We start from the raw sequence: 27,027 nt of genomic DNA, 5'->3' as shown, positions 1-27,027 counted from the left end.
AGTATTTTTAAAATCTCTACATTGGATTAGTTCAGCAGCATTTATAAACAAATATCTTTTAGCAGATGTTGCTCCTTCCTCACCATTAAAACAATTCAAAGAGAGCATAATAGCATACAGTATCAAGATTTTCTGTGTATTTTCCATCTTTGTGTGGCTTTATTTTAACCTTTATTTCATTTATTTTTACTTTTAACATTTTGCTTTTTGAGACAGGCTCTCTGTATATCTTTGACCTGGAATAACTCTGTCGACCAGGCTGTCCTTGAACTCTCAGAGATCCACCTGTCTCTGCCTCCCAGGCATTGGGATTAAAGGTGTATGCAGGAGGTCCTTCCGCTCCTCCAGCCAATAGTAACACAGAGAAACCCTGTCTCAAAAAAACAACACAACAAAATGCTAAGTGTTTAATTCAGTTTCACAAAGATCTCATTCGGGTCTTGGATAGATTGCCTTAGTTCATTCATTTTCTTGTTTAAATTTTCTATATAGTTCTTAATTCTTTTTAAAAGGACTGAATTATCTCTCAGACATTTCAGCTACTTCTGTGATTTTTTTTTGTTACATTGAGAGATTAGGACTGGGTCATGGTTGGTAGTTGTGCCACAATCTTAGTTTCTTTTTCATGTGTTGTGAATCTTCTGAAATGGGTTTATCTTCCTGATTTCACTTTCCCTTCTTCCAACTTCATTTGTCTATTTTTTTGTGAGTCTCCCTAAAAACATGTATATACACAAAGTTCAGCTATGGAGACTGATGAGGCTTGATGTTGATTACAGGTAAGGTCACTGAGGTGATGATCTTGGTTAAGAGACACCAGGACCATTGTTGTGAAATATTTTACTAAGGTGTGTTACATTGACTTATGCTGTGGAATATTAGTTTAGTGATGCAAAAATGTGTTTCATTCTTTTATGTTGCATTTGTTTAACTCTGTGAAATTGTGTTACTTTACCTGTCTAAAACAACTGATTGAGCTAATGAAGTACTGAACAGCCAATAGTGAGGCAGGAGAAAGGATAGGTGGGGCTGGCAGGCAGAGAGAATAAATAGGAGGTGAAATCTGGGAAGAAGAAGTCAAAGAGCAAGAAAGAGGAGAAGAGGAAGACAACAAGGCACATACTAAGAAGTAAATAAAGGTATAGAGAAATAGGAAATGTTAAAAGCCCAGAGATGAAAATACAGGAATAATTTAGGAAAATCTGACTAGAAACAAGGCAAGCTAAAGCCAGACATTCATAAGTAAGAATAAGTCTCTGTGTGATTTATTTGGGGGCGATATCCCCCGAAAGAGTAAAGACTAAAAACAACCAACTACATTTCAGTGTTTCAAAGTGGGCCCAAATTTCCACTTAGGCCTGAGAAAGCTGGGAAAGAAAAAAATAATTAATACATCCCCTTTAAGAAACTCTGCCTTAGATATCCTGTCTCAAAAAAACAAAAGAAAAAAAAGAAACTCTGCCTTACAGAAGAGTACTTAAACTGCTTTTTCTCACACTAAGTAGAAACAAAAAAAAAAAAACTAAGTAAAAACCTATCACAGTGCAACCATCAGCCTTCTAGAGATCTGGGGATCAAATGCAGTTTCTGGTCATGCACTTGTGACTGGGCTTTCACAAACCAAGGAGTAGGTAAAGCCATCCGATAAAGCCACATGGAGGACCCACCTGTAGCTTAGCAGTTTTAAATTTCCTCACAAAGGTCAAAAAAGACTAGAGATACACAGTAAAAGAGATCCAAATCAAAAAGACCTCCAAACAGGTTCCAGGTGTTTAACAGTGGCATGGGCTTAAGAAAGAAAGGAAATTGGGTATTGAGAATCATGGAAAGAAAGAAATAGTTTAAAGAAATAAAGTCTTAGAGAGTAAAAGTAATTTTTTAAATCCACATGAAATGGGAAATAGACAGGGAGTCCTGTGTGTTATTGTGTTGATTTTGAATGCTTTGATTGCTGATAAATGACAGCTGCTAAGAGACCTGGGCTTGAAATAAAGCATTTTTTTATTCCATTTGACAAAACGCCTATTAAACCAAAATGCAAATTGCAACATACAATATCAAAGAATATACACTACCATTCCAAAAAAGTAGGAATTGGGGGATAGTGAGGAAATAGTTGACCAAAGCAAGACCGAAACCTAACAGGGCAAATTCTAAATCCTGTTGCTCCATGTCTGATGTCACATGGCTTACTTAGGTGGCTCAACTTTTCCACCTTTGCTGCCTGCAACATATTTCTCTCTCTTGGGCTGATTCCACTCCCTGTCTGTAACTCTCCTTGGCATCTGGCTCACAGCTCTGGAATCTCCAAGTTCTTAAGATCTCTAACTTCCAGGCTTCACCTTCACAGTTTCACTGAATGGCTTCTCAGGGCCTCCATGTAGGGACTCCACTGCCAAACACCTGGCCTACCTCAGCTGCTTTCCTTAACCACAGAAGATTCTACAACCTCTTCTTGCATACACCCTTCATACTGTAAAGTCAGAACCACAAACCACATGGCAAATACTGCCAAGTTTGGCTGCCTGGTTGGGGTAGATCTTGGCCCCATTATTGAATTATTTTTGTATAACATTTGATTTGTTGTAAGAACAAAAATTCCTCAGCCCTTTTCCTTTCACAGGATGAAAGATCAGCTGGATGGGGTCTTGTCCTGAGGTCTCCACTCCCTTATTCCATTTTGAATCAGAATTCTTGCTATCTTTTTCAGCACAAGTCTTATTTCCAATATTCAGTTTCCTCAAACTGTGTATTTTGTGTTTCTTTTGGCCCCAATTGTACTTTGTCACCATAGAACTCTTCAAGAGTGATTACTAATAACTATGCAACAGAGTCAATATTACGCTGTCTTGAGATCTCCTCTGCCAACAAAATTAATCTAAAATTTTTCAAATGAGCCTAAGGCATTTTCTTAGGATGAGGGCAAAAAGCAGCCACATTGTTTGCCAAAATATCACAATAATAAATGGTTTCTAGTCCAGTGTCTAATACTGTTCCCCTCTGAGACCTCATAAACTGGGCCTCCATCATTTACATTTCTCTCAGCACTACTGGCTTCCAAGCTCCTGTTAGGATGGCCCATTAAACCCCACTTCCTGCATTCAACCACTTTCCTAGCCCAAAGCCCCAAAGTCTTCCACATGCCCCCCTAAAACATCATGGTCAGACCTATCACAGCAATAACCCACTTCCTACTGCTGTGACAAAACACAATGACCAAGGCAACATATAAAAGAAAGAGTTTAATTGGATTTGTGGTTCTAGAGGACTTGAGTCTATGATGGCAGATTGAAAGTATGATGCATGCATGTGGCTGGAACAGCAACTGAGAGTTCATATAACTGATCCACAAGCAGGGGGCAGAGGGTACTCTGAGCCCTTGAAACCTCAAAGCCCACAACCCCAGTGGCACACCTCCTCTAACAAGGCATACCTCCTAATTCTTCCCAAACAATTCCAGCAGCTGGAGACCAAGCATTCAAATATATGATCCTATAGAGGCCATTCTCTTGAAGGAAAAAAACTAACACAGGCTGAATTGATGTTTTATTTATTATATCATTGGTTGGTTGGTTAGTTGTTGTTTTCAACAGACATGCTTTGAAGCCCTGACTTGTCTGGAACTCATTATATAGACCATGCTGACCATGAGCTATCAGCTATTGTCTCCTACCTCTGTCTCTCTCTCAAGTATTAATACTAATCTAAGTCACCATGCCTACCTGTGATTTAAATTTAACAAGAACACTTGGTCCTGTACAATTGCAGGAGCCCACTAACTGGTTATGATGATTTAAATGAAAAATGTTCCCCATAGGCTTTCGTATTTGAATACTCAGTTCCTAATTGGTATCACTGTTTGGGGGAGGTTTTGTTGGTGCAGTATTGCTAAAGGAGCTATGTTGTTAGTAGTGGGCATTGAGATTAAAAGCTTCATGCTGCTTCCAGTTCATTTTCTCTGCTTCATGCTTGCTGTTAAATATGAGAGCTCTCAACTTCTTGGTCCTGTCATCATGCTTTACCACAATGATGGGAACCATAAGCCACAATGAACTCTTTTCTTCCATCAGTTTTTTTTGGTCACTGCATTTTTATAGTGTCTTAGTGCTCTATTGCTGTGATGAGACACCAAGACTACGTCAGCTCTTACAAAAGAAAGTATTTAACTGTGACGTCCTTCCAGTGTCACAGACTTACTCCGTCATCATCATGGAGGGGAGCACCCGTGGCACGCAGACAGACAATGGTGCGAGAGAATTTTCTGAGAGTTCTGCATCCAGATCTAAAGGAAGCAGAAAGAGAGAGAGAGCCATTGGGCCTGTCCTGGACTTTTGAAACCTTAAAGTCCACTCCCAGGGACACACTTCTTCCAACAAGGCCATACTTAATCTTTCCCAAATGACTAAGCATTCAAATATATGACTCTATGGGGGCAATTCTTATTCAAACCACCACAGACACCACCAGAAAAATAACACATTAGCTTCAAGTATTATTTCTTCTAACTAACTCTTTCATGGAACCTGATACAGAAGGTTTGCATGTATCTCAGTGAATTATTTTAAGGGCCAACAAGATGACTCAGTAAGTTAAGATGCTTTCTTACAAGCTTGTTGGCCTGAATTTGATCCCTGGAATGTACATGGTATGAGAGAACCAACTCACACAAATTTCAAGAGCTGTAGCTTAATTCTGCTCTCTGGAATGGGGTGGGAGGTGAACTTCATGACTTACTTGTACTAGAATAGACCAGAATGGCTGCCCAGGCTCTTTGGAATGGCCAAGGCCAAAAGGGGGGGGGTATTGAGACAGGGTTTCTTTTTGTAGCCTTGGCTGTCCAGGAACTCACTCTATAGACCAGGCTGTGTTTGGACTCACAGAAATCTGCCTGCCTCTGCCTCCCAAGTGCTGGGATTAAAGGTGTGTGCCACCGTGCCAGGCTCCTAAAACATTTTAAGTTCCCCTGATTGCTTCAGGAATTTGAATCCTGGAGTAGCCACAGCAAACAAGCAGAGCCTGTAAGGACCTGACTCCCACACGCAACTCTAGAGATGGGAGTCTAAAGTCAGTGTGCACCCCTTCACAGGGACCGGGGGAGGACCCTTCCCAGCTCTCCTAGCAGCTCAGGGTGACCTCATCTCTCCATCTTTAATGGGGCCAACCTCCACAAGGATGTCTCTTGTATGCAGCCACGGGCCCAGGAGTCAGGAGGTGCACACATATTCCAGCAGCTCCAGTGAGTGGGCATCTCTTCATTGAAACCCTCAGCTGAGGGTCCCTGGGTCCCTCCCAGCCTGTTCCAGGAAAGGGACTCCTTATGCTCTCCACTCTTCATTGCCAGAAGCATCTTTGCTTGGGGGGGGGGGGGTTCTAGCCTTTCCCCTAAGCCTGGGACAAAGGACAGTAGGATCACGGACTTGCAGAGGACTCCTTGCCTTGGGCTTGGCCTGGTCAGCTTTATAAGGGAAGATACAGCTCAGTTCCCAGCAATCGGGTTGGGAGGCATCAGTAGAACCAGCAATGTGGTTGATTTCCCTTATTCTTTATCCTTGGTTCTTTGTCATAATTTTTTCTTGGAAGATCTCAAAACTGTCCAAAGAGAAGTGTCCAAGTCTAGCCCTTGGGTTTCCACTATGTAGATGGTGATCTGTGAGGAAATGGCATTCCTAATGGCCTACCCTGGGGGTCTGGCTTGTTGACCACATAGAGTAACCAGAGAAAGTCCTTGTGCTCAGTAGGGCACCTCCACTTTTTTCACTTCCTCTCTTCTCTCCATCTCTACCTTGCCACCTCCTAAATCCCCCTTCATGCCCTATACTCCCTTTCTGATTCTTGTCCTTCCTGCTCACAGGCATGGTCTTTTATTAGGAGATCATGGCCCGGCCACTTGATGCTAGCAAAATGGATGGATGGATGGATGGATGGATGGATGGATGGATGGATGGATGGATGGATGGATGGAAGGAATGCTCAATGGTCTGATCCATGAGAGGTGCGTCACCAATGATATGGTGTCGACAGCTCTTCCCTTGTCTGCTTCAGGACTATGATATGGTGACCATTGCAACCCGTCTGCTTCAGAGTAACCCAGACGGAAAACGGAAGTGTCCCTGGTGCGTGGGGAGTGAGACCAGATGCCTGAGTGGAGCGGGAGCAGGACAGGAGCGGGCCCGGAGCCGGCCGAACCGCCCTCCTGCAGCGTCGCGCATGCTCTGTGTCCCCCTTTGCGCCCCGTTCCCACGCCGCCGCCGCCGCCGCCGCCCCCCGCCCCCCCGCCCCGGCCCTGACTGCTTGCGCATCCTGCTCCTCCGCAGCAGCGGCGGACCTGGCTTATGGACAGCCACGCAGTACAAACCTCCTGAACAGAGGTGAAATCGACAACAGTTTGAGAGCTCTGAGTTTTGTAGGGGCGCCTCCCGGGAGAGCTTCTCGGAGGCAGCATCCTTAGCCTCGGTTCTGCCCACAGTAGGGTTGCAGAGGGAAGATCAAACCTGCGTGGCGCACAGGTACGCAGGCAGGCTGGAAAAGAGAGGCGCTGCGGGTCGCGGGCCCATCTCAGCAGCGGTGCGGAAGGGTGGGCACAGGTGGCTGGAGGGTGGAAAGTGGAACGGTGGCGGAGGTGTTTGGGGAAGCCTTGGGCTGTGGGCCAACACTGGAAGGACTGGGCAGGGTGGTTCGGGAATGCCCCTTTCTAGCGCCTCGGGGAAGAGAAGCCGGCCTGGCTGGGCTCTAGGGAACTGAAGCCATCTTTTTACGTTTCTCTCCTGATTTTCAGACGCTGGTACAGGGTCTGGCACAGGAGCATTGCACTGCTGATCTACCCAGGTAATTTGGGTTTTGCACTCCTGGGTGTGGGAACTCCTCCAGGCAGGCTCAAATTGTGTGATCATGGCACTGTTACACAGGGGTGCCTGGCCAACCGTCCGCAGGCACAATCCCTAAGGGCCCCCACACTGGGACAGGACGTCAAAATCCTGAACTTGTGGCTCTTACGAGTGGAGGGTTGTGTGTGTTGACCAGTGCCCAGTGTGCTTCCCCCATTCAAGGGAAGAGCAATAAGCTTAACCAAGCCAATGCCTAGGAAGGTAAGAGCAGAGTGAGGTGGGAAAGGGGGTGAGAGAGTGAGCAGAGCTGAACAGGAAACTGCAGTGCTAGGATGACTAGTTCCGTCTATCAAGGATCTGCCAAGACCCATTATGAGCTGGGTTCTTACAGACTTCTCTGAGATCTGTCAGAGAAGGAGATGGCAAAAGTCTGTGCTCTACTGTTGGAGTTCTAGTGACAGCACAGACCATGAATCATAAACGGCTTAAAATGGTAGCTGCATAGGATGAATGAAAGATAGTAGGAGCTGAAAAAGGCACAGTTGCAAGCTTAGGTGCTGTGACTAGAAAAGGTGATGAAATAGTAAGCCATGTGCTTCTGTTTTGGAAGAATATTCTAGACAGAAGGAATAGCTGGTACGAAAGTCCTGAGGCAAGAGTGTTCTGACTCCTGAGAGGCCAGTTTGACTACAGCTGAGGGAGGAATTGGGAAGGGCCTTGTGAGTTTACTCTGAGTGACAGTTTTGGTAAGGCTGTGGGCAGAAAAGGCCAGGATCTGACCCGCCTATTCAGAGGATCAGCCATGGTTGGCCCTCTGTCTAGGCCAGCCTTGGTTCCCGCCTCCTAGAACTAAGCCTGGGGCCTGTAGTCACAGGGGAGACCCCTGAGGGCTGTGGCGGGACAGGCTCCTCAGATGGCCCTCTCTGGCTCTTCTACCAGGTCAGGAGGGAGGGCAGGAACAGCAGGTGGGATGGAGAAGTATTTGGGAGTCTTGAGCTGCTAGATGCCAAGGAAAGTTCCACCCTAGGTAACCTACATCTTCCTTCTTGTAGATGAAAAGGCCCCAAATCCTCTTGTGATGTAAATAAGGAGGATTCGGAATGTTTTCCTTGCTGTTCATTTGGTGGGGTTAAGGTTTCTTTGTCTGGGAAAAGTGCCCCACCTCGTGGTAGCCTGTAGGATGGTGCTCTGAGGCTCTGAGCACCACACATCCTGGCTTCTCACCCTCCTCCCCTCCTGCTCCTTGCAAGCAGGAGTTGGGGGAAGCTGGTCTGTGAGCAAGACCCCTGGCAGGACCAAAGCCGAGGGGAAGGGGTGTTCTGTCTACAGGCTGATCTGTTTCCTAGATGATCTCCCTGAGACCCCAGCCTACTGTGCCTCAGGCAGGCCCAACCTTATATGGGGACAAACCTGAGCTTCCAGGCTTAGAATCACCTTTCAGCTTGTCCTGTGTTCTGGAGGCCCACAAAGGTAGCCAATGGGAGGAAGATGTTTTCCAGTTCCACCAAGCTTCTTCCAGAGCTTACATACACACACACACACACACACACACACACACACACACACACACACACACACGAGCATGCCATCCAACAGACTGGAGTTACATAGTAGTTACCTGGGATCCACATGAGGTTTGTTGTGTCTTGGCAAGAGCTGAAATCATGCCTGACTTTCAGGGGGTAGGTCTCAAGGACAGACAATGGTGTGTAGCCCCCTTGTGTGACTATCACTTCCAAGGGTCTATCCTTCCACAGGTAAAACCATGTCCATGGGCCTGACTCTAAGGACAACGTAACAGAAGTGTACCACCTCAAATGTGGGGAGGGATGGGCTGAAGCAAGTAGACTTCTGACTTCTCTGAAATGGATCGTGTCAGTGTGGTGCCATTATGGTGGGAAACAAACCTGCATTGTTTTTGTTTAGTGTGAGAGAGAATGCACCATGATGCATACAAGATCAGAGGACAATTTGGGGAAGTCGGTTTCATCTACAGATTTGCACTATCATATGTTTTGTTTGATTAAAATGTGAGTTAAAGAAATCAAATCCTGATTGTCAGGCTTATATGACTAGTGATTTTACCTGCAGAGTCATCTCCCTGGATCATGTTTGGGTTTTTTGTTTGTTTGTTTGTTCGGTTGATTGGTTTTGTTTTTTGTTGTTTGCTTGGTTTTGGTTTTTCGATACAGGGTTTCTCTGTGTAACCCTGGCTGTCCTAGAACTCTCTCTGTAGGTTAGGCTGGCCTCGAACTCGCAGATCTGCATGCTGCTTCCCCATAATCATGTTGTTTCTTTAAAACTATATATATAAGCCTGGCGGCGGTGGTGCACGCCTTTAATCCCAGCACTCGGGAGGCAGAGGCAGGCGGATCTCTGTGAGTTCGAGGCCAGCCTGGTCTACAAGAGCTAGTTCCAGGACAGGAACCAAAAGCTACGGAGAAACCCTGTCTCGAAAAATCCAAAAAAAAAAAACAAAACTATATATATATTCAAGACAGGGTTTCTCTGTGGCTTTGGAGCCTGTCCTGGAACTCACTTTATAGACCAGGCTGGCCTTGAACTCACAGAGATCTGCCTACCTCTTCCTCCTGAGTGCTGGGGTTAAAGGTGTGTGCCACCACCACCAGGCTTAAAACAGTAATTTTGACCTGAAACACTGGGGTCATCTCCTCCACACTCTTTTGGGGTTGTAGTGTATCAATAATGAAATGCAGATGTAACCCCTGGACATCCAAATGATCAAGAGAACCCCTTTCCCTTCTTATTTGTGTGTGTGTACGTTTTTGTGTGAGATTTTGGATGCATGTCTATGCAGGGAGGCCAGAAGTCTATGCAGGGAGGCCGGAAGTCTATGCAGGGAGGCCGGAAGTCTATGCAGGGAGGCCGGAAGTCTATGCAGGGAGGTCTTAGCTGGTTGTTCTCTACCTCAGGTCCCCCTTCTTGGTAAGTAAGCACTTTATCAACTGAGTCGTCTCCCCAGCCTCCTTTCCCTCTTTTTTTGATGAGGCAAAAGTCACTTACCATAAAAGACACCATTTGCAGGGCTGAAAAGATGACTTTATGGTTAGGAACACTGGTTGCCCTTACAGAGGGACTGGATTCGATGTCCAAAACTCACATGGCACCTCATAACCATCTGTAACTGCAATTTCAGGGGATCCAATGCCTGCTTCTGGTGTCTGTGAGCACCAATAATCCACTGATACACAAACATGCATGCAGGAAAATACCCATACACATAAAACAATAAAAATTTAAAAATTCAAACTTAAAGGCACTATTTTAAAGGAAGCTATCCAGTGCATGCAGTGCACTCACTGTGCTACTCAGCCTGCATCTGGCCCGAGAGCATTTTCATCGCTTCATGAAGAAACCCCTGAATCCACTACGTCATTCTTCATATCTGGGCTCCCAGGCCAGCTTTCTAGCTATGAATTTGCCTCTTTCAGACTCAGTATATTCTATAAAGATTTTGAGGGAGTTCACTACACAGTGACATTGTAGCACAATAAAGGCAGCAAGAATTCTCTTATTTGCGGCCCTGAATGAGAGAAAACAGCCACTTGGGACCACATGGAGGTGCATTTAGGGACAGGGAAACTGTTAGAATATCTTGTGCATAACAGGAATTGGGCCAGTTCCTTGTGGGATTGTAGGAGCCATCTAGTTTTCTGGGATCTAGTCCCTGATTGAGAACCTGAGAAGAAAGCAGCGGGGGCAGGGTGAGTATTTAGTGGCTGTAAAGACTGAGACCTTATAGGATGTGGTAGGAATGGGGGCTTAGCAACTGCCTTTAAAAGACAAAGATTTTAGCCACAACTAAAAACTAGGTCAAGTCAGCTCTTGTGAAATGTCATTACATCATATAAATGGAATCATAAAATATGTGGCCGTTTGTGTCTGGATCTGGCATTTTTAACTTTGCAAAAAATCCCCAAGGTTCGTTCATGTTGTAGCATACGTCATAATTTCCTTCCTTTCTAAACACAAATAATGTTCCATTGTTTATATATACCACATTTTGTTTATCCATTTGTCTGCTAATGGACGCGTGGAGTTTCTGCGCTTTGGCTAGTGTGACTGCTATGAATGTGTGTGTATAGGTTTTTAGTGTAGACACCTGTTTGAAATTATTTTCAGTTTGCGCTCAGGAGTGAAATTGCCTGGCCATGTGGTAACTGTGCTTAACTCATTAAGTAACCATTCAGATGGATTTGTTTTCCTTGTGTTGCGGGAGAATAGGCATTGAGTGTATGTATGTTTCCATATGAAAGGACATACACACATGGCAGCGCATGTGCACATGCATATATGTATGTATGAAGGCCAGAAGTAGATATTAAGTATCCTCCTCAACAATTCTCCACCTTATATATGGAGAGATAGTCTCACTTAAACCCAGGGCTGCTCAACTGAGCTAGTTAGTGTTAGCTAACCACCTTGCTCCAAGGATCCCTGTCTCTTTTTCCTGTGTACTGGGATTACAGATGGCCCAACACACCCACCTGGTATTTGTATAGGTGCTGGATATCCAGTCTCCATTCTTGACACTTGAACTATAACCCCCACTGAACAATCTCTCCAGCCACAAATGGTGTGTGTGTGTGTGTGTGTGTGTGTGTGTGTAATATGAGTGTGTGCTTAAGAGTACAGGTTCTATAAAGGCCAGAGACATCTGATCTCCTGGAGGTGTAATTAGAGATGGAAGTGAGCCATCTGATAGGGAATTGAACTTTGGTCCTGTGGAAGAGCAGCAAATGTTCTGAACCACTGAGCCATCTCTCTAACCTCTTAAATGATCTTTTTCGTGTGAGTCATAGAAAATTCATCAGAAGCCAGGTAATGGTGGCACACACCTTTAATCCCAGCACTCAGGAGGCAGAGGCAGGGAGATATTCATGAGTTCAAGGCCAGCCTGGTTTACAGAGCAAGTTCCAGGACAGCCAGAATTGTTACAGAGAGACACCCTGTCTCAAACACCCCTACAAAAAAGAAACTTCATCAGAAACATGACTTTGTAATTGGTCAATGTTGATTGACAGTTCATCAAGGGATCTGGGGACAGTTTAAATTTCAGGTAAATATGTGGCTGTCCTTGTGTTCCCTAGACTCCATCCGTCTTCTTCTCTCCTGTGGCCTTATCACTGGCAAACAAACAAGCTTTAGTTGCCCACCAGGCATATCAAAACTCTTTTGAGCCATTGCCACACTAGACTTCCTCCTGGTTTCTCTGCTGCTCCACTCAGGACTCTCAAGTCTGCTTGAACAACATTCTTGAAATGGTCATTTGCCTGACAAGCTTCTTTACTAACTGATGCACAGAACTCCGAGGCTAAAGTAAACTTTATCTATTCTGTAGACCTTCAAGCCCTTGGAATGAGAAACAACTTCCTGCTGTCCTCACCCAGTCTCATTGCTTGTGTCCATCATCTCAGTTCTTAGCAACACAAGCACTACTGACAGAGAGCCATGTCCGGGACTTTTATTGCCTGTGTTCCCTTGCAACCACATTGCCGCTCTCAGCCTACCATCGCCTCATCAGAGTGCCCCCACTCTTCTCTTTCTGCTCACTAGCAGCACCTGGAAGTTGAATTGTGTGTCTGGAGGTTTTTGTTTGTTTTTTTAACATGAACCCAGACACTAAAGGAAGAGGAACCCATAAATGGAGCTTCCAGGAATGTCTGGAAACTTGGAGGGATCAGAAGAAAGAGATTTAAGAAATGAAGGAAATGAAGGGGGTTTCAGAGACAGCTCAGCCTTTTAGAATACTGGCTGTTCTTCCAGAGGATTGGGGTTTGATTCCCACTACCCACGTGGTGGCTCAAAACTGTCTGTAATTCTGGTCCCAAATGATCTGACACCTTCTTCTGGCTTCCTTGGGTACCTTGGGTTATATGTATGGTACTTAAACATACATATAATCAAAATAAAATAAATAAAAATAATTTTTAAAAGAAGGCAATGATAGAGAAAGAGCATGCTCTTTTGGAAGGCTGGAGAGGGCATATGAGCAAAGTTGGTATGTGATCCCTGGATTTTGGCCCACTCAATGGGCCAAAATAGAAAAGCATGAAAGCTAAGTTTGGGAATGTGTTGAGGACTGAATTGCCTTGTGTCTTTACAAAATGATCGCTTCATGTCCCATCCCCAACTGCCTGGGAAGATACCATTACTTAGAAGTAGGACTTTGGAAATGTAAGTAAGGTTAAAATGAGACCATATTGGAGTATGGTAGGCCCTAAATCAATGAATAGTGTCATATAACACTAGGGAAATTTGGATCCAAGTGCACATAGAGAAGACATCCATGTGAAGATTCAGGAAAGCATTGGAAGGATGCAGCTACAAGTCAAGGATCACTGGATACCACCCAGTGGCTGAAAGAGGCAAGAAAAGCAGCCTTCAGGATGAAAGGAGGACCCCCCCCCCAGCACCTAGATCTCAGGCTTTCATCCTGCAGAACTGGGAGAAAATATGTATGTGTGGTTTTAAGCCCCCTGCAACAGGTACCTTGTTGCAGTGGCCCCATCAAGATGTAAGGAAAGTGTGGTGATCTGTAGCCTAGGTGAAGCTTCCAGAGTGAGAAAACCCATTGCCTCATCCTCCAAGGAGGGCGCAGAAACTGGCCTCTGGGAAAGAAATTCACCCTTTCTTTGGGACAGACCTCATTCACACACACCACAGCATTCATTGTCTCACCTTGCTACTCTCTGGCAAGAAAAATAAAGCAGGTTTTGAAACAAGCTGAGGTTGGCTGCACCGAGCCACCCTGATCTCACTGACCCTCTTTGCTCTTCTCTCAGCCTTTTAGCTGTGCCCTCTGTGGTTGGAGCCCTGACTATGGCAGCCAGTCTTCTGAGAGCAAAGCCCAAGGTAAGTAGTCAGCCTCCCCCTTACTGTCCCCGAATTTGCCCAGAGCAGTTTCCCTCTGCTGCCCTGGATGTCTCAGGCCAGCAGAGTGCTTTGCCATCCCCGCCGCCCCCAAGCCCTGTGGCTTGCTGCTTTCCTGAGTTCCCTTTGCTAGGTTTTCAACATCTGTCTGTTCCTCTTTTCAAGACTGTGGCAGTAATACTTGCTGCTGACTCTCTCCTGACTGCTGAACTCCCTTGAGGCAGGGGGATTGCCATGTTTTACTGTTTTCAACTAGACTTAACCTGGAATTTAATTCCCTACTACATAAATTGCTTATTTTAGGTACCAGTATCTTTTGAGGATGTGTCTGTGTACTTTACAAAGGCAGAATGGAAGCTTCTGGATCTCAAACAGAGGAAGCTCTACAAGCAGGTGATGCTGGAGAACTACAGCCATTTGGTGTCAGTGGGTAAGTACCCTACCATGTACACACACCCAGTCCCACCTACTGTCTCTGGACTCCAATTCTGCATTTTTTTGCTTGTTGATGGCTATGAACCCAAGAATAAGTACATTTTTTATTTGACCCATACCTTGTAGATCAGCTGTGGTATCAAAAAGAATAATATGGACTTGTAAATGTTCAAGATAAATTCAGTAATGACCTTTCAGACTTATTTTGTACATAAAATCATAGATTGCCCAAAAATTTCTTTCTATTGATAAACAGATGCCTATTATACAGGAATATTTACTTGCAGAATTTTAGACTCATTTTATTTTTAACAGCAGATGTATTTGACATTCAACTTACTTTATAGAAGTTAGCAACATCTTCCACTTCCACTGCCTGTGAGGCCCCATGCTAGGGCCAGGCAGTGCATTTGGTTTCCAAGCCTGGAGACATCTAGGCAAGAGCCGGGGTAACTTCCAGCCTGGTGCTCTCTTCTTTCTTCAACATGCTCCACGCTCCTGTGTTTGTGCATCTCTAAGAGGATGTCCATCTTGCCAGTTCCAGGCAAAACCAAGATTCACAGGTTGTGTGGATGAACTCAAAAGCACCAGGAAGTGAGTGAGAAGAGTAATGAGTCCCAACTTCTTCCTCTAATGAACAGAGTCTAAGCTGGGGCTGTCCTCTGTTCTGGCATCTTTCTAGCTGAGATGGCTCCCTGGCTGGCTTTGAGTTGGGTAAGGATTTGTGAGAATGAGCCCTCTTCCATTTTCTTTCTGACTCTACAGACCACCAATGTCTCATCTGACCCCTTGGAGGGAGACTGGTTCCTTCCCTGGGTTCTCTTTGACCGTCAAGAGAAAGTTGGGGACACATCTTCTCATAAAACTTCTGGAACTCTCACTTGAGTTTTAGTGGAGAAACATGCTGCCCCCAAGCACAAGACATGGGCTAATCTTTCTTGGCTATACTTTCTGAGGAGGTCTTTGCTCTCTGAAGACACAGGCTGAACTCTGTTTAAAAATTATTCTGTCCAGCCGGGCAATGGTGGCGCAGCCTTTAATTCTAGCATTCAGGAGGCGGAGGCAGGCGGATCTCTGTGAGTTAGAGATCAGCCTGGTCAACAAGAGCTAGTGCCAGGACAGGCATCAAAGCTACAGAGAAACCCTGTCTCGAAAAAAAATTCTGCCCTTAGCTAGAAAGGTGCTGATTTTCTTCATTTCTATGAACAGGGTTTGCTTTCCCTAAGCCTAACCTGGTGTCCCAGCTGGAGCGAGGGGAGAAGCCCTGGATTGCAGACAGAATGGGGACTGCAGCAGCATCCTGTGCTGGTGAGCAAGGCACCCTCAGCCAGCTTGCTAGTGGCAAGGGTAAAAAGTAAGGACTGGCCTAAGGAAAGTGGCGTAGATACTGAAACTTTGGGTGAAATGTCCTCTTTAGTGATGGGTGTCAGCCTCCCTTGCTGGGGATGGGTGAAAAGAGACTGCTGCCCTCTAGAAAGAGCAGAAGCTCTCCCTTCTGCCTGCCTGATGTGTTGTTGTTATTGTTGGTGGTGGTGGTGGTGTTTTATTCTGCAGTTTCTTGATGGGAAAATGAAAGAGGGGGAAGCACTATGAAAAAAAAACCTGAAGTGACAGTTTGTGGCTCTGTCATTACAGGAAATGGGATAAAGAGCAAGATGCTGACTTCAAGGCCGAAACTTTTTGGAAGAGGGCTCCTCGGAGACACCTCGGGATCCATGGTTCAGAGACGTCCTCACGACTTCAGGCCAAATTCCATTGTAAGGTACCGGCACTCCAGAATCGCCGATAAACGGTATCTCTGTCAGCAGTGTGGAAAATTCTTCAGCCGCAGCTCCAATCTCATCAAGCACCGGATCGTCCACAGCGGCGAGAAACCGTACAAGTGCAGCGAGTGCGGGAAGCTGTTCCGGCGGAACTTGGCACTGCTGGAGCATCAGCGCATCCACAGTGGCGACAAGCCCTACGCGTGCGGGGAGTGTGGCAAGACCTTCACGCGCAGCTTCAACCTTATGAAGCACCAGATCATCCACAGCAGCGAGAAGCCGTTCGTGTGCCGAGTGTGTGGGAAAGTGTTCCGGCGGCGCTTCGCTCTGCATGAGCATGCGCGCATCCACAGCGGCGAGCGGCCTTACGAGTGCGGTGAATGTGGCAAGACATTCAGCCGCAGCTCCAACCTTATCGAGCACCAGCGCACCCACAGCGGTCAGAAACCCTACATCTGTCAGGAGTGCGGCAAAGCCTTCAAGGGCATCTCGCAGCTCATCCACCACCAGCGCAGCCACCGCGGCGACAGGCCCTTCTCGTGCCAGGAGTGCGGCAAGGCCTTCCGCGGCCATTCAGGACTTAGCCAGCACCAGCGAATGCACAGCGGCGAGAAGCCCTACGAGTGCAGCGAATGTGGCCGGGCCTTTGGTCGCCGGGCCAACCTCTTCAAGCACCAGGTGGTGCATGGTGGGATGCGTCGTGGCCGCTTAAAGGGACTTCGGCGCGGCTGCATGCTCCTGGAGCATCGGCGCGGGTCCCACGGGTCCCAGGAAGCCGGGGAAGGCAGCTCGGCCGAGCCCCAGCTCATTGACGCCAATAAGAAGCCCCAAGTGTGTGAGCGCTGCGACCAGGTCTTCGAGAACAAGTTGCTGCTGTGTCGCCATTTGCGCATTCATGACGACGAAGATGACAAGAAACAGAAGTCGATTACTGTGAGTACCTCAGGTTCGGAGGAGAGGTCGCTGCTCAGTCAGGATTTGGAATCCCAGCCCGCAGAAGGAAACGACAGCGAAAGCAGTGAAAGTTTCCTGTATGCCGAGAAGGCCCAGGGCCCATCCTCACCTTGAGACCAGAAACAGGGCAGCAACTCAGAATGGCAGGGTAGCCCCTTTCCCCAGTGTGAAACAGAAGTAACTCAGAAAGACAGGGTACTCCCCACCCAGCCACCCAGTGTAATCTGCCCTACTCTTTCCCTGATGAGTTGAAAAGGAAGGCTCTCTCCCTAGTCCTGGATGATCCAATTGATACCTAGAGGTTGCACAAGAAGGCTCCTCAAGGAGCCTAGGCAGGGTACTCCTGTGTGTGCTTGGGTGAATGAGTGCCTGTGTGAATGGGGTCTCCAGGGCAGCAGATTTGCATAATACAGAGTTGGACTCTACCATTCACAGGAGAATTGCTTGATGTGGTTGGGAAAGAAGGAGCAGAGTCCAGCCAACTCTAAGCACAATTACATTGAAGTTTACAGGGGGATTATCCTTGTGTCCTTTCTCTTGTTAATGTGTTAGTGGGGGTGGTTGCCTCCGTTAAGAGTTGTTTGTGTTTCTAGATAGAATATACTAAAAGCACTTTATTCCATTAAAAGTTTATAAATTAGCCTGCTGTTCTGAAGCAGAGTAGACTGTCTGTGAAAACTTGGGCCTTGTGTATGTGGCGCTGCTGCTGTTTGGAGGGTCTGTACCAAATCTTGCAGAGAGGTTAAGACCCAGGGACCCTGAATGTCTCCTTTTTGGGAATGGAGCCCCTTTTTTCTGGTCCCTCTCAGGAACAGGATCTAAGTAAGACCTGGCAGCATTTGTACCCCCACCACCCTGCTGGCTTCAGTCTCCTCCCCTCCCACTCAGGGAAGGCCACATTGGCCATTCCTAGCCCCTGCCCCAGTGCCTAAAGCTTCCAATTTGCCTGCTAATCCCTTTCAAGCCACCACTGTGTGGTGACAGCAGGTTAAGAATTCACACTTAGGTGGCCCCTGTAATGAGTCTGGCCAGACAGTTATCTTTAAGATGACATTTCTTAGCATATTAAAGTTGCCATTACTTTGATGTGCTTTTATTTGGGGATACCATTAGTTGAAAATGGAGATTTTTGTTATGTGAGAGTGTTGGAGAATTTCTCTTTTATAGAAATTCCTCACACAGAGGGAGTAGCTCAGAGATGGAGTATTGCCTAGCAGACTACAGGCCCTGTGTCCCATCCCTGCCCCTCCCCCAAGAAAAGCTTGGACAGGAGGAAGGGGCCTTTCCAACCCATGACTGATGCGCATGGTGGCAAACCTAGCCCTGAATGATGATGTAACAACCCCCACCTCCTTTCCCTTAAGCCTGGCTGGCTCTTTAGAAGGCACTTTACGCAAAGGAAGCCAGTGGCAGTCCTGTTCCACCTGTGCTGCCCCCAGGAGACCTGTCCCTTGGCATACTCAGATCAGCATCCTGGGTAGCAAGCTACTTTTCAGCCCTCTCCTATCCCAGAGGAGAGAAAGATTTTGTCCCAAAGACTGCCTGGGGGCAGTTTGTTGGTACAGGTGAAGTGGAGGCAGCTCTTGTATACTCCAAGAAAGAATGGTGACACCTCCCCTGCCAGCTGAGTGACGTTCAAAGATAGCTGCATCCTGCCAAGAGAACATGGGCAAACCTGGAAACCCAGGATGCTGGCTGGTTGGAGCCCTGGCCGTAAGAATATACACGGGGAGGAGAAAGAGAGAGTGAGAGAGATTGATTTTATGTATATAAAATGTTTTGTGTAAAGCCCCAGTTTGTAACTAGCTGTTATCTCTGTGTCCTACAGTAGATCCCTGTCTCCTTGTCCTGTGATTGTTCTCCTGTCTGTGAGCCTGCAGCTGCTCAGCCTTGTGTCTGCACTCCAAGCCCCATGCCTGGGTACTAGTGAAAGAGCCTTGCTCCCTTGTTCTACTCGGTTTGACTTATGTAGTGGTTGACTTCAGTGGCCCATGGAAGCAGTTCAGAGTATGCGTCACTTTGGTTTCCCAATAGAAAAAGAAATGCTAGGAACAGTGTCTTTTAAGTCCCTGGTAAAGTAATTGCTCGATCTACTAGGCCTCACGCAGAGCAGGTGCCCACAGTGGGAGGCTCTGTGCAAGCTCTGGCACATACTCTTGGGTGTTCACTTCTATGGCTCCAGGAAATGAATGAATGATGCCTATATTCCAAGACAGTCACCAGCTTCTTTACCCAAGGCTGAGTTCCTAGAGGAAGGGTCATGTACAGGCATTTTCAGCAGGAAGTGGGTCTGCAGGAAGAGCTGTAGAGCCCTTCAGAGTGGGGACCCTGAAATGCTCCAGGGTCCCCACTGGTTGCCTATATACATAGCAGCAGAGCTCTTGGTCCGTTTCCTCCTTCAGTTCCTGTTCCTAGATGTTTTCAGCAAGCAAAGTAGTGAGTTCTCTCAGGTATGCTAATCAGGTATGCAAAATGAACAGAACAGGTTTCTCCTGGAAGAAAGTCAAAGTCACCAGAGGGACACTTGTGCTTTTCCTCGTTTCGTGCCTGAAGCCTGTGCTTCATTCCTCAAACTGGATGGGGAATGGGGCTGATCGTTCATTTGTGTGTTTTGAGGGGCAACTAGATTATAAAAGCTTAAACTATCAGAATCCCTGCTGTTTTCTAGTTCCTCCTCTTCCTGTCCCCCACCAAACTTTACCTTTTTGTCTTGTAAAAGACTTTGGCTGCTTTTCAGGTGCTGTGGGAATGGCCTAGCAGTGTCCCAGGAAACTCATAGATGGTCGTCTCGGAATTAATTTATCATGAGGTGGAATTTTCAACATCTTTGTTGGGTGAAAAGCCGACAGCTACTTGGAAAGGGGCTCCCCCACGTGGAGAGGGCTTAAAGTAAACAGACAGGTAGTGGGTTCAAGGTTACAAGCAAAAGTCAACTCTAACCTAGAAAGAGCCGAGTGATGCTAGAGTTATTGGGGAGGGCTTGCTTCCCATGTGGGAGGACCTGTCTTAGTCTGCCCAGGGTGCAGGCTTTTCACAGGGCTCCATACTGCAACTCTGAGACCAGGATTGCCCAACAGGCTCCTTATCAGAAAACTTCATCAGTCTCCTAAGAGGCACCACAATGCCTGCCTTCTGTTTGTTTCTGCTACCAAGTTTCAGGCAGCATGAAAGCACCCACCTTGTAGCTTCCCAGGCAAGGAATAGAATATAGGGATTTCAGGTGTGGGGTGGGGGGATTGCTGAAAAGTGCCTTGGTTGGGAGTGGGGAGGATGTGTATTAGGGAAGCCTAGAATGCACACAGGACTAGGACAGTCCTGAGTCGGGAGCTCAATTACTGTAGAGTATGGAGCACCTAGGATGCCATGTGTAGGAAGTCAGACCCTAGCTGGTTCCATTTGAGGAGCAACTTTCCTAAATGAGAAATGAAGTCAGTGTTAATGAGAACTGCTATGGGGTGCGAGTGCACACCTCACCAGCCACTCTGGTCATTTAGATGGTTTGGAGGTCTGTGAAATCTCTGCAGTGAGACAGCCACCATAAAGAGGTAGTGCGAAAGAAGAGGAAGGACTTGAGTGACCCCAGCCACCTTCCTCTGAGTCCCCACTAGCCCTGGCATTTGTAGCTGCCTTCATGTTTTTGTGAGCCCCAATTCATCTGTGATTTCACAAAACAATTGCCCTCTGAGATTCCTGGACACTTTCTTTGTGAGAGGGTTTCTTTGGGGGATGTTGTTTTAAGCTTGTATAACCCAGACTGGCCTTCGACTCTTAACCCTCCTGCCTCTAACTCTTAAGTGCTGGAATTACAGGTTTGGACCACCATGCCTGGCTTCTGAAGATTTTTTTACATTTGTATCAAGTAGCATCAAGTTCAAGGCCTTGCACGTTTGTGAGAACAGTGCCTCCTTTTGTGTTCAATAGGACTGATTAAGCCTGGTCTCTCTCCATTACCCAAGAGGCAGGCGGATCTCTGTGAGTTCGAGACCAGCCTGGTCTACAGAGCTAGTTCCAGGACAGGCTCAAAAGCCACAGAGAAACCCTGTCTCGAAAAACCAAACAAAACAAAAAAAAAAAAAGAATGGTGAGAGCAGAAATGAAGGCTTACTATGCATTTGGAGGCCTCCTGACTCATTAACATTCTTTGGTAGATTGGTAGGGGTATATACAGCTTAAAGTGTGCCATTGTGAATGGATTGTGATGGGTGTCTGTACCCTTAAAACCATCCTTATTGGCAAGTCAGTAAGCATTCAGTATCTTATGATAATTCCTCCTTTCTGCTCCTCCATGCCCCGTGTCCTTATAACCACTGCTTTCCATCACTGGTGATTACCTTCTTTGTAAGTGGACTTCCACAGTGTTTGTCTAGTCTCTCGGTGCCATTTTTTAGATATTTCCAGGTGTTTGTGTGTATATCCACACTTGGTATTTATCTCATTGTATACATGCCCCCCAATGTCTGTTGATGCTTGTTAGTTAGTATTTACATTCTTTCCAGTTTGAGACAAATAAAGCTGCTATGAGTATTTGTATGGACATTCCAATGTGAACGTGTTTTTATTTCCCTTGAGTGCTTTGTTAGGAGTGGAAGAGCTGGTTCACATGGTGACACATTGTTTAACTTGGGGGAAGAACTGCCAAACATTTCCAAAGCACTCGCATTATTTCATATCCCTAATAGCTATTGTATGAGAGGTCCAGTTTCCCCTGCCTTCATCGGCACTTATTGTGTCTTTCTTAGTGGAACCATCCTAGTGTGGGGGAAGTTGTAACTAATTGTGGGTTTGATTTGCATTTCCTTCGTGACTAAAACACTGAACATCTTTGCATGCACTTGTTGGCCATTCACATTTCCTTTGAAAAGTATGTTTATCTTTTGCCCATTTTAACTGAGTTGTTTGTCTTCTTACAAAGAATTACTGACATCCCTTCATCAAATATATTTTTAACAATATTTTCTTCCAAACTATGTATTTTAAATTTTTACTTTGTATTTTTTTTTTTTTTTGTTTTGAGACAGGGTTTCTCCGTAGCTTTTTGGTTCCTGTCCTGAAACTAGCTCTTGTAGACCAGGTTGGCCTCGAACTCACAGAGATCCACCTGCCTCTGCCTCCTGAGTGCTGGGATTAAAGGCGTGCGCCACCACCGCCCGGCTTTTACTTTGTATTTTTGGGGTCGCAGTTAAGAACTCTTAACAACAAAAAATCACTAAGACATTATCTTATGTTTGTCTATAGAGCTTTTCATGACTTGGATTTTGTTGTTGATAGTCTTGGGGCTTTTTTTGTTTGTTTGTTTGTTTGTTTGTTTGGGTTGGGTTTTGCTTTCTTTTATTTTTCAGGTGGGGTCTTCCTATGTTGTCTGGGCTTGTTTTGAACTCCTGCAGTCATGTGATTACAGTGCCTCCACCCCTGGAGCGCAGGACTGGGCATGTGCCATCACACTCAGCTTTGAACCCCTGATAATGCAGAACGTTCTCCCCTTCTTCCTTCACACAGACTTTTAAATAACTATTTGAAAGCCAAAGGGTGCTAGGATGGAAAGTGGGCTATATATGATGGCTAATTACTCTGGGAACTGTGTGGCCAGAGCAGGTTACCAACCTTCTCCTGTTTCCTATCAGGGAGGAGTTTTAATAATCAACTTCAGGAGAAATTGGGAGAACTAAAAGATGATTTTCCCTTTAACATCAAACAGCCTACACTGCAAAATTAAAATGAAACCTATATCATATTTAGTTTCTGGATTTTCCCTGGAAATTTCAAGGTGCCCCAAGGGACCCTAACAAAATTGAACGACACTGGTGGAGAAAAGGAAAGAAAAAAGTAGGAAGTTACAGGTTGTACATTTATCTCTACTGTGCAGACACATGGGAGAGCTTCAAAAAGCATTTTTCTCAGCCTGAAGACTCAGACCAGTGTTCACCCACTGACTTGCCCCATTGACCCCTGGGTATTGCTAGAGAAGGGACTGCCACCTTCATTTCCATCCATCCTCTGCAATTGGGCCATACTTTGAAAAGCCCTTTCAGTTCTTAAAGAAAATCTGTAGCTTTACTCTTAGGTTTAGCTCTCTAACCCCGTTTGTGTATTGTGTGAGATCAATTAAAAAACCATTCTGGAGGGTATTCCATTTGCCCAGCACCACAGTTGCCAAGACAGTCTTTCCCCCATTGAATTACCTTGGTGCCTTTGTGCAAAGGCAGGTGGCCATATGTGTATGAGTCGATTTCTTCATTCTTGGTAGCACCACATCACTCGTGGCAAAGGACTGAATGCTTGTCCCCAGACCTCTGGTCATATTTGAAAATCCTGACCCGCAAAGGGATAGTGTTAGGAAATAGAGCCTTTGAGGATAATTATGCTTCAGGGAGGTCATGAGTTCGGGGCCTTGGTAATGGAATCAATGCCCTTGTAAAAAGAAACTTTAGCGTCTCCTCTCTCTACAGTGTAAGACTACCATGAGAAGATAAGCATGCACAAGCCAGAAAAGGGGTCCTTACCAGAAGTGGAATCTTACAGCGCCTTAATCTTAGACTTCACAGACCCTAGAACTATGAGTCATAAATGCCTGGTTTATGCCATCAAGTCAATGGTATTGTATTTGCTATTGTATCCAAACTGGCTAAGACAATTAGTATATCTTACATCATAATCTCTTCATTGCTGTAGTTATGTACATCTTGACATCAGATATTGTGAATGGCTGTTCTTTTTCAAAATTATTTTACATAATCCAAGTTCGTTGCATTGCCACAGATGCTAGGATTTAATTGGGGTTGCATTTAACCTATAAGTTTCATGGGTGCAATTTCCCCATCATATACAGAGGACACAATCTCAGAGAGAATGCCTTGGTCCTGTGGCTCTTAAAATCTTTATGCCCTTTCTTCCCTACAGTGGTCTCTGGGCTCAGTGACAGAAATGGCCACCTGCTGTGATCCCTGGTGCTACTGATGCTCAGGCAGTAACACAAGATGGAACTCAGAACAACTAAGCCTGTTACAAAGACCCTAAGGCTGAGTGTGCATGGACAGTCATAGCTCACAGCTGTCATGGTGAGAATGCAGGGTAGCGCACCCTGCAGGTGAACAAGCAGACCAGTGATGGCCGTCAGTGGGCCTTCAGTGGACCCAAGTCACTCTGAAGCCAACTGCAGCCCTTGGCCCCGGAGTTTTCTGCCAGTTTTATCCACAAGAAAGCAGGGCCAATCACATCCTACAGCATTTTCCTGTTGAAAGATCCTTGCACATTTCTTCTGTGTTTTTGATAGTAACCTCTCTTTTGTAAGCCCTTTTTCTAGCCCTTGGAGGTGCGTATGAGTCCTTGTAAAGGCTTTTGGAGTGGAATGAGGCCTCAAATTTCTGGTGATCATCCTACCTCAGTCTTCTTATGGCTGGGATTACCGAGGTACACCACCAAGCCTGGTTTTGTAGATTTCAAGCAATTTAAGCATCCCACAAGTCCTGCTGCCCCAGGAAGTTGCTGTGAGCATAATATCCCTTTGCCCTCTGTTTGGGTGCTTACGGAGAACACAATTAGAACTCTGGCTGGAAAGCTTGGGGAAAATAGCAGCTCTTGGATCCTAATGCTAGCCAAGGCCACTCACTGCATAGGGGAGGAAAGTGGAAACTTGGGAGGACCCACTAGAAGCAAAGCCGTAAAACAGAGACTTTAGGGAGGAAGCAAAATATCACATCTGCATGTCTGAGGGCAGAGCAGCCAGCCCAGTGCTCTGTGAGGCTTCACTCTGCTTCTGTGGATGATAAGCACTAGGTTAAAGTCAGGGAACAATTTTATATACCACCTTAGCCAGGCTACAAAACTCAGGTTTTGGTTAAACAACAGTCTAGATGAGGCTGTAAAAATAATTTTAGATGAGATTGACTTTAAATAAAGCCATCCTTTTCCCTAGTGTAGGTAAGTCTTGTGTAATCAGTTAGAGGCTTTAAAAAGACTGAAATTACCCAGAGAAAGGGGTGCTGCTCCAGATGGCCCATGGACTTGAACTATATTTAGCTCCATCCTCAGTTGCTAGTTGGCTCAACTGCCACTCAGCTTCTACATCACGTGAGCCAATGCTTTGAAGTCTCCTGATAGATGAAGAGATGGATTCCCACGTATTGTGAGAATCCTAATAGAGTCATAAAGTCATAAGTACAAGCATATAAAGATTAAATGTATAACATAAAAACTACTTGACATGGAGGAATACTTCAATAAGACATAACTATAGTGGAGTATTATCATATTTTGTCATGTATATAGGTGGGGCAACCAGACTAGGAAAGTCAGAAAGTCAGTCACCAGCCAGACACAAAGGAAGCAAGATGAGAATGCCTTACTGAGAAAAGTTACCAAGCCATGTGGCTAAACATAGATAAGAATTATGGGTTAATTTACATTGTAAGATCTAGTTAGTAATAAGCCCGAGCAATAGGCCAACCAGTTTATAATTAATATAATCCTTTGTGTTTATTTGGGACTGAATGGTTGTGGGACTGGGTGGGGCAAAAATATCCATCTACAAATGATGCCCAAAAATTTAGCAAGAATTTCCACATAAAGCTGAGAAAACTTTTTTTAAAAAAAGTTTCTAGACATACAAGAACAGAATCAAGTGCAACTTCTTGATAACTGTCTTTTCTCTGGTAGGCTGGCTGTATTTGATAGAAGCAAATAGAGGAATGGCTCCTTTAATAGAGGCTTCCTGGGTCAGCATTAATAGCAAAAACCTTATAGATCTTTTAAGAGTTTCTGCCACCAAACACTTATGAGCACCCAGCGGCAGGCTTCTTGGTGGTGGCAGGGTCCTAAAAACTCCACAGAGTTGTGGCAATAAATGTGACTCCTGCCAGTACCTCTACATGAAGCTAGACTCTCAAAAAGTTAAGGAATGGGGTAGAGTCAGCAGCCAAAGTAGCAGTTTTAATCCTAGCCATGCAATTTGGCAGATTAAAAACTCATGTGGTCAGAAAAAGATAAAGATATATAGTAAAGACAGATTCAGGTGGGAAAAAAGTCTCTAAATGGTTTACAGTACATTTAAAATATACATAGACTTGGGAGAGAAAAGAAAAAGGATAGAGAAAATCCTTCAAAAAAGAAGTGTGATGGCACACACCTTTAATCCCGGCACTTGGGAGGCAGAGGCAGGTGGATCTCTGTGAGTTCGAGGCTAGCCTGCTCTACAGAGTGAGTTCCAGAACAGCCAAACATACACAGAGAAACCCTGTCTCAAAAAAACAAAAATTAAAAAAATAAAGAAATAGAGTAAAAAAAAAAGCCATGTAAAAGTGGAAGATACATAGAGAATCTGAATACTGTATGTTATTGTGTTGTCTTTGAATTGTTTAACTGTTGAGAAAGGAGCGAGAGCTGCTAAAAGACATTTGATTATAAAAGCTGCTGAATTAATTCAACACATATATTTTGAAAATAGTTTGACTTCAAAATTTAAGTCAAAAGACATGTTATTTGGAAAAGAGGTTTTGCTTTTGTTTCCACAGGAAATGAAAGGCTGTGGGTTCATTCTGGGTTAAGAAAAATAAGCTTTAATCAAGGAAGATTCCCCCTGAAAAATCTCTAATAGGAGTGGATGTCCCAGATGATTCAATATCTCAGAGCACCTGTGTTGCAGTTTCTCTGAGTTCTACATCCAGAACGGCCCCAAGAGTGCTAACTAAGATGATCAAGCCTCAAAGAATACTCCAGTAAGGACTTGATCATAATCCTACATTTTCTTTGGGTTCCCATAAGATTACCAGCACCCCCAATCAGAAGGAAGTAGCCTAGAAAACTACATCCACATTCCCAAAGAAATGGACTATGGATGTTTGTCTTTGGTTAGTGTATTGTTTACAAGTTGTTATGGATAATGGTCAGGAAAGAAGCTAAACAAAAGAGATTAGATTCAGAGTTCTTGTTTTGAAAAGAAAAGAGGGGGTTGTGGGAGAATGCTCTTGTACACTGTAAAGATTTGTCACTCATATTGGTTTAATAAAATGCTGATTGGCCAGTAGCCAGGAAGGAAGTATAGGCAGGATATCCAAACTAAGATAATTCTGGGAAGAGGAAAGGCAGAGACGCAGTCACAGACAAATGCAGAGGAAACAAGATGAGAATGCCTCACTGAGAAAAGGTACCAAGCCACGTGGCTA

The 27,027-nt window shown here is 45.3% G+C and overlaps 1 protein-coding gene across 1 annotated transcript; it reads left to right on the top strand.

Annotated features, from left to right (window-relative positions):
• The first annotated feature begins 6,269 nt into the window (after positions 1 to 6,269).
• Zfp92 (ZFP92 zinc finger protein) lies at positions 6,270 to 21,405 on the top strand. The gene is made up of 6 exons (XM_005371831.2): positions 6,270 to 6,506; positions 6,776 to 6,825; positions 13,631 to 13,700; positions 14,022 to 14,148; positions 15,363 to 15,461; positions 15,789 to 21,405. The coding sequence occupies exons 3-6, from the start codon at positions 13,668 to 13,670 to the stop codon at positions 16,982 to 16,984; spliced, it is 1,455 nt and encodes a 484-aa protein (XP_005371888.1). The 5' UTR covers positions 6,270 to 6,506; positions 6,776 to 6,825; positions 13,631 to 13,667; the 3' UTR covers positions 16,985 to 21,405.
• Positions 21,406 to 27,027: the final 5,622 nt, after the last annotated feature.

The sequence above is a fragment of the Microtus ochrogaster genome, unplaced genomic scaffold, assembly GCF_000317375.1.
Source record: "Microtus ochrogaster isolate Prairie Vole_2 unplaced genomic scaffold, MicOch1.0 UNK129, whole genome shotgun sequence".
Classification (NCBI taxonomy): domain Eukaryota; kingdom Metazoa; phylum Chordata; class Mammalia; order Rodentia; family Cricetidae; genus Microtus; species Microtus ochrogaster.
The sequence above is the reverse complement of the archived record's forward strand: the minus strand, read 5'-3'. Positions and strand labels throughout refer to the sequence as shown.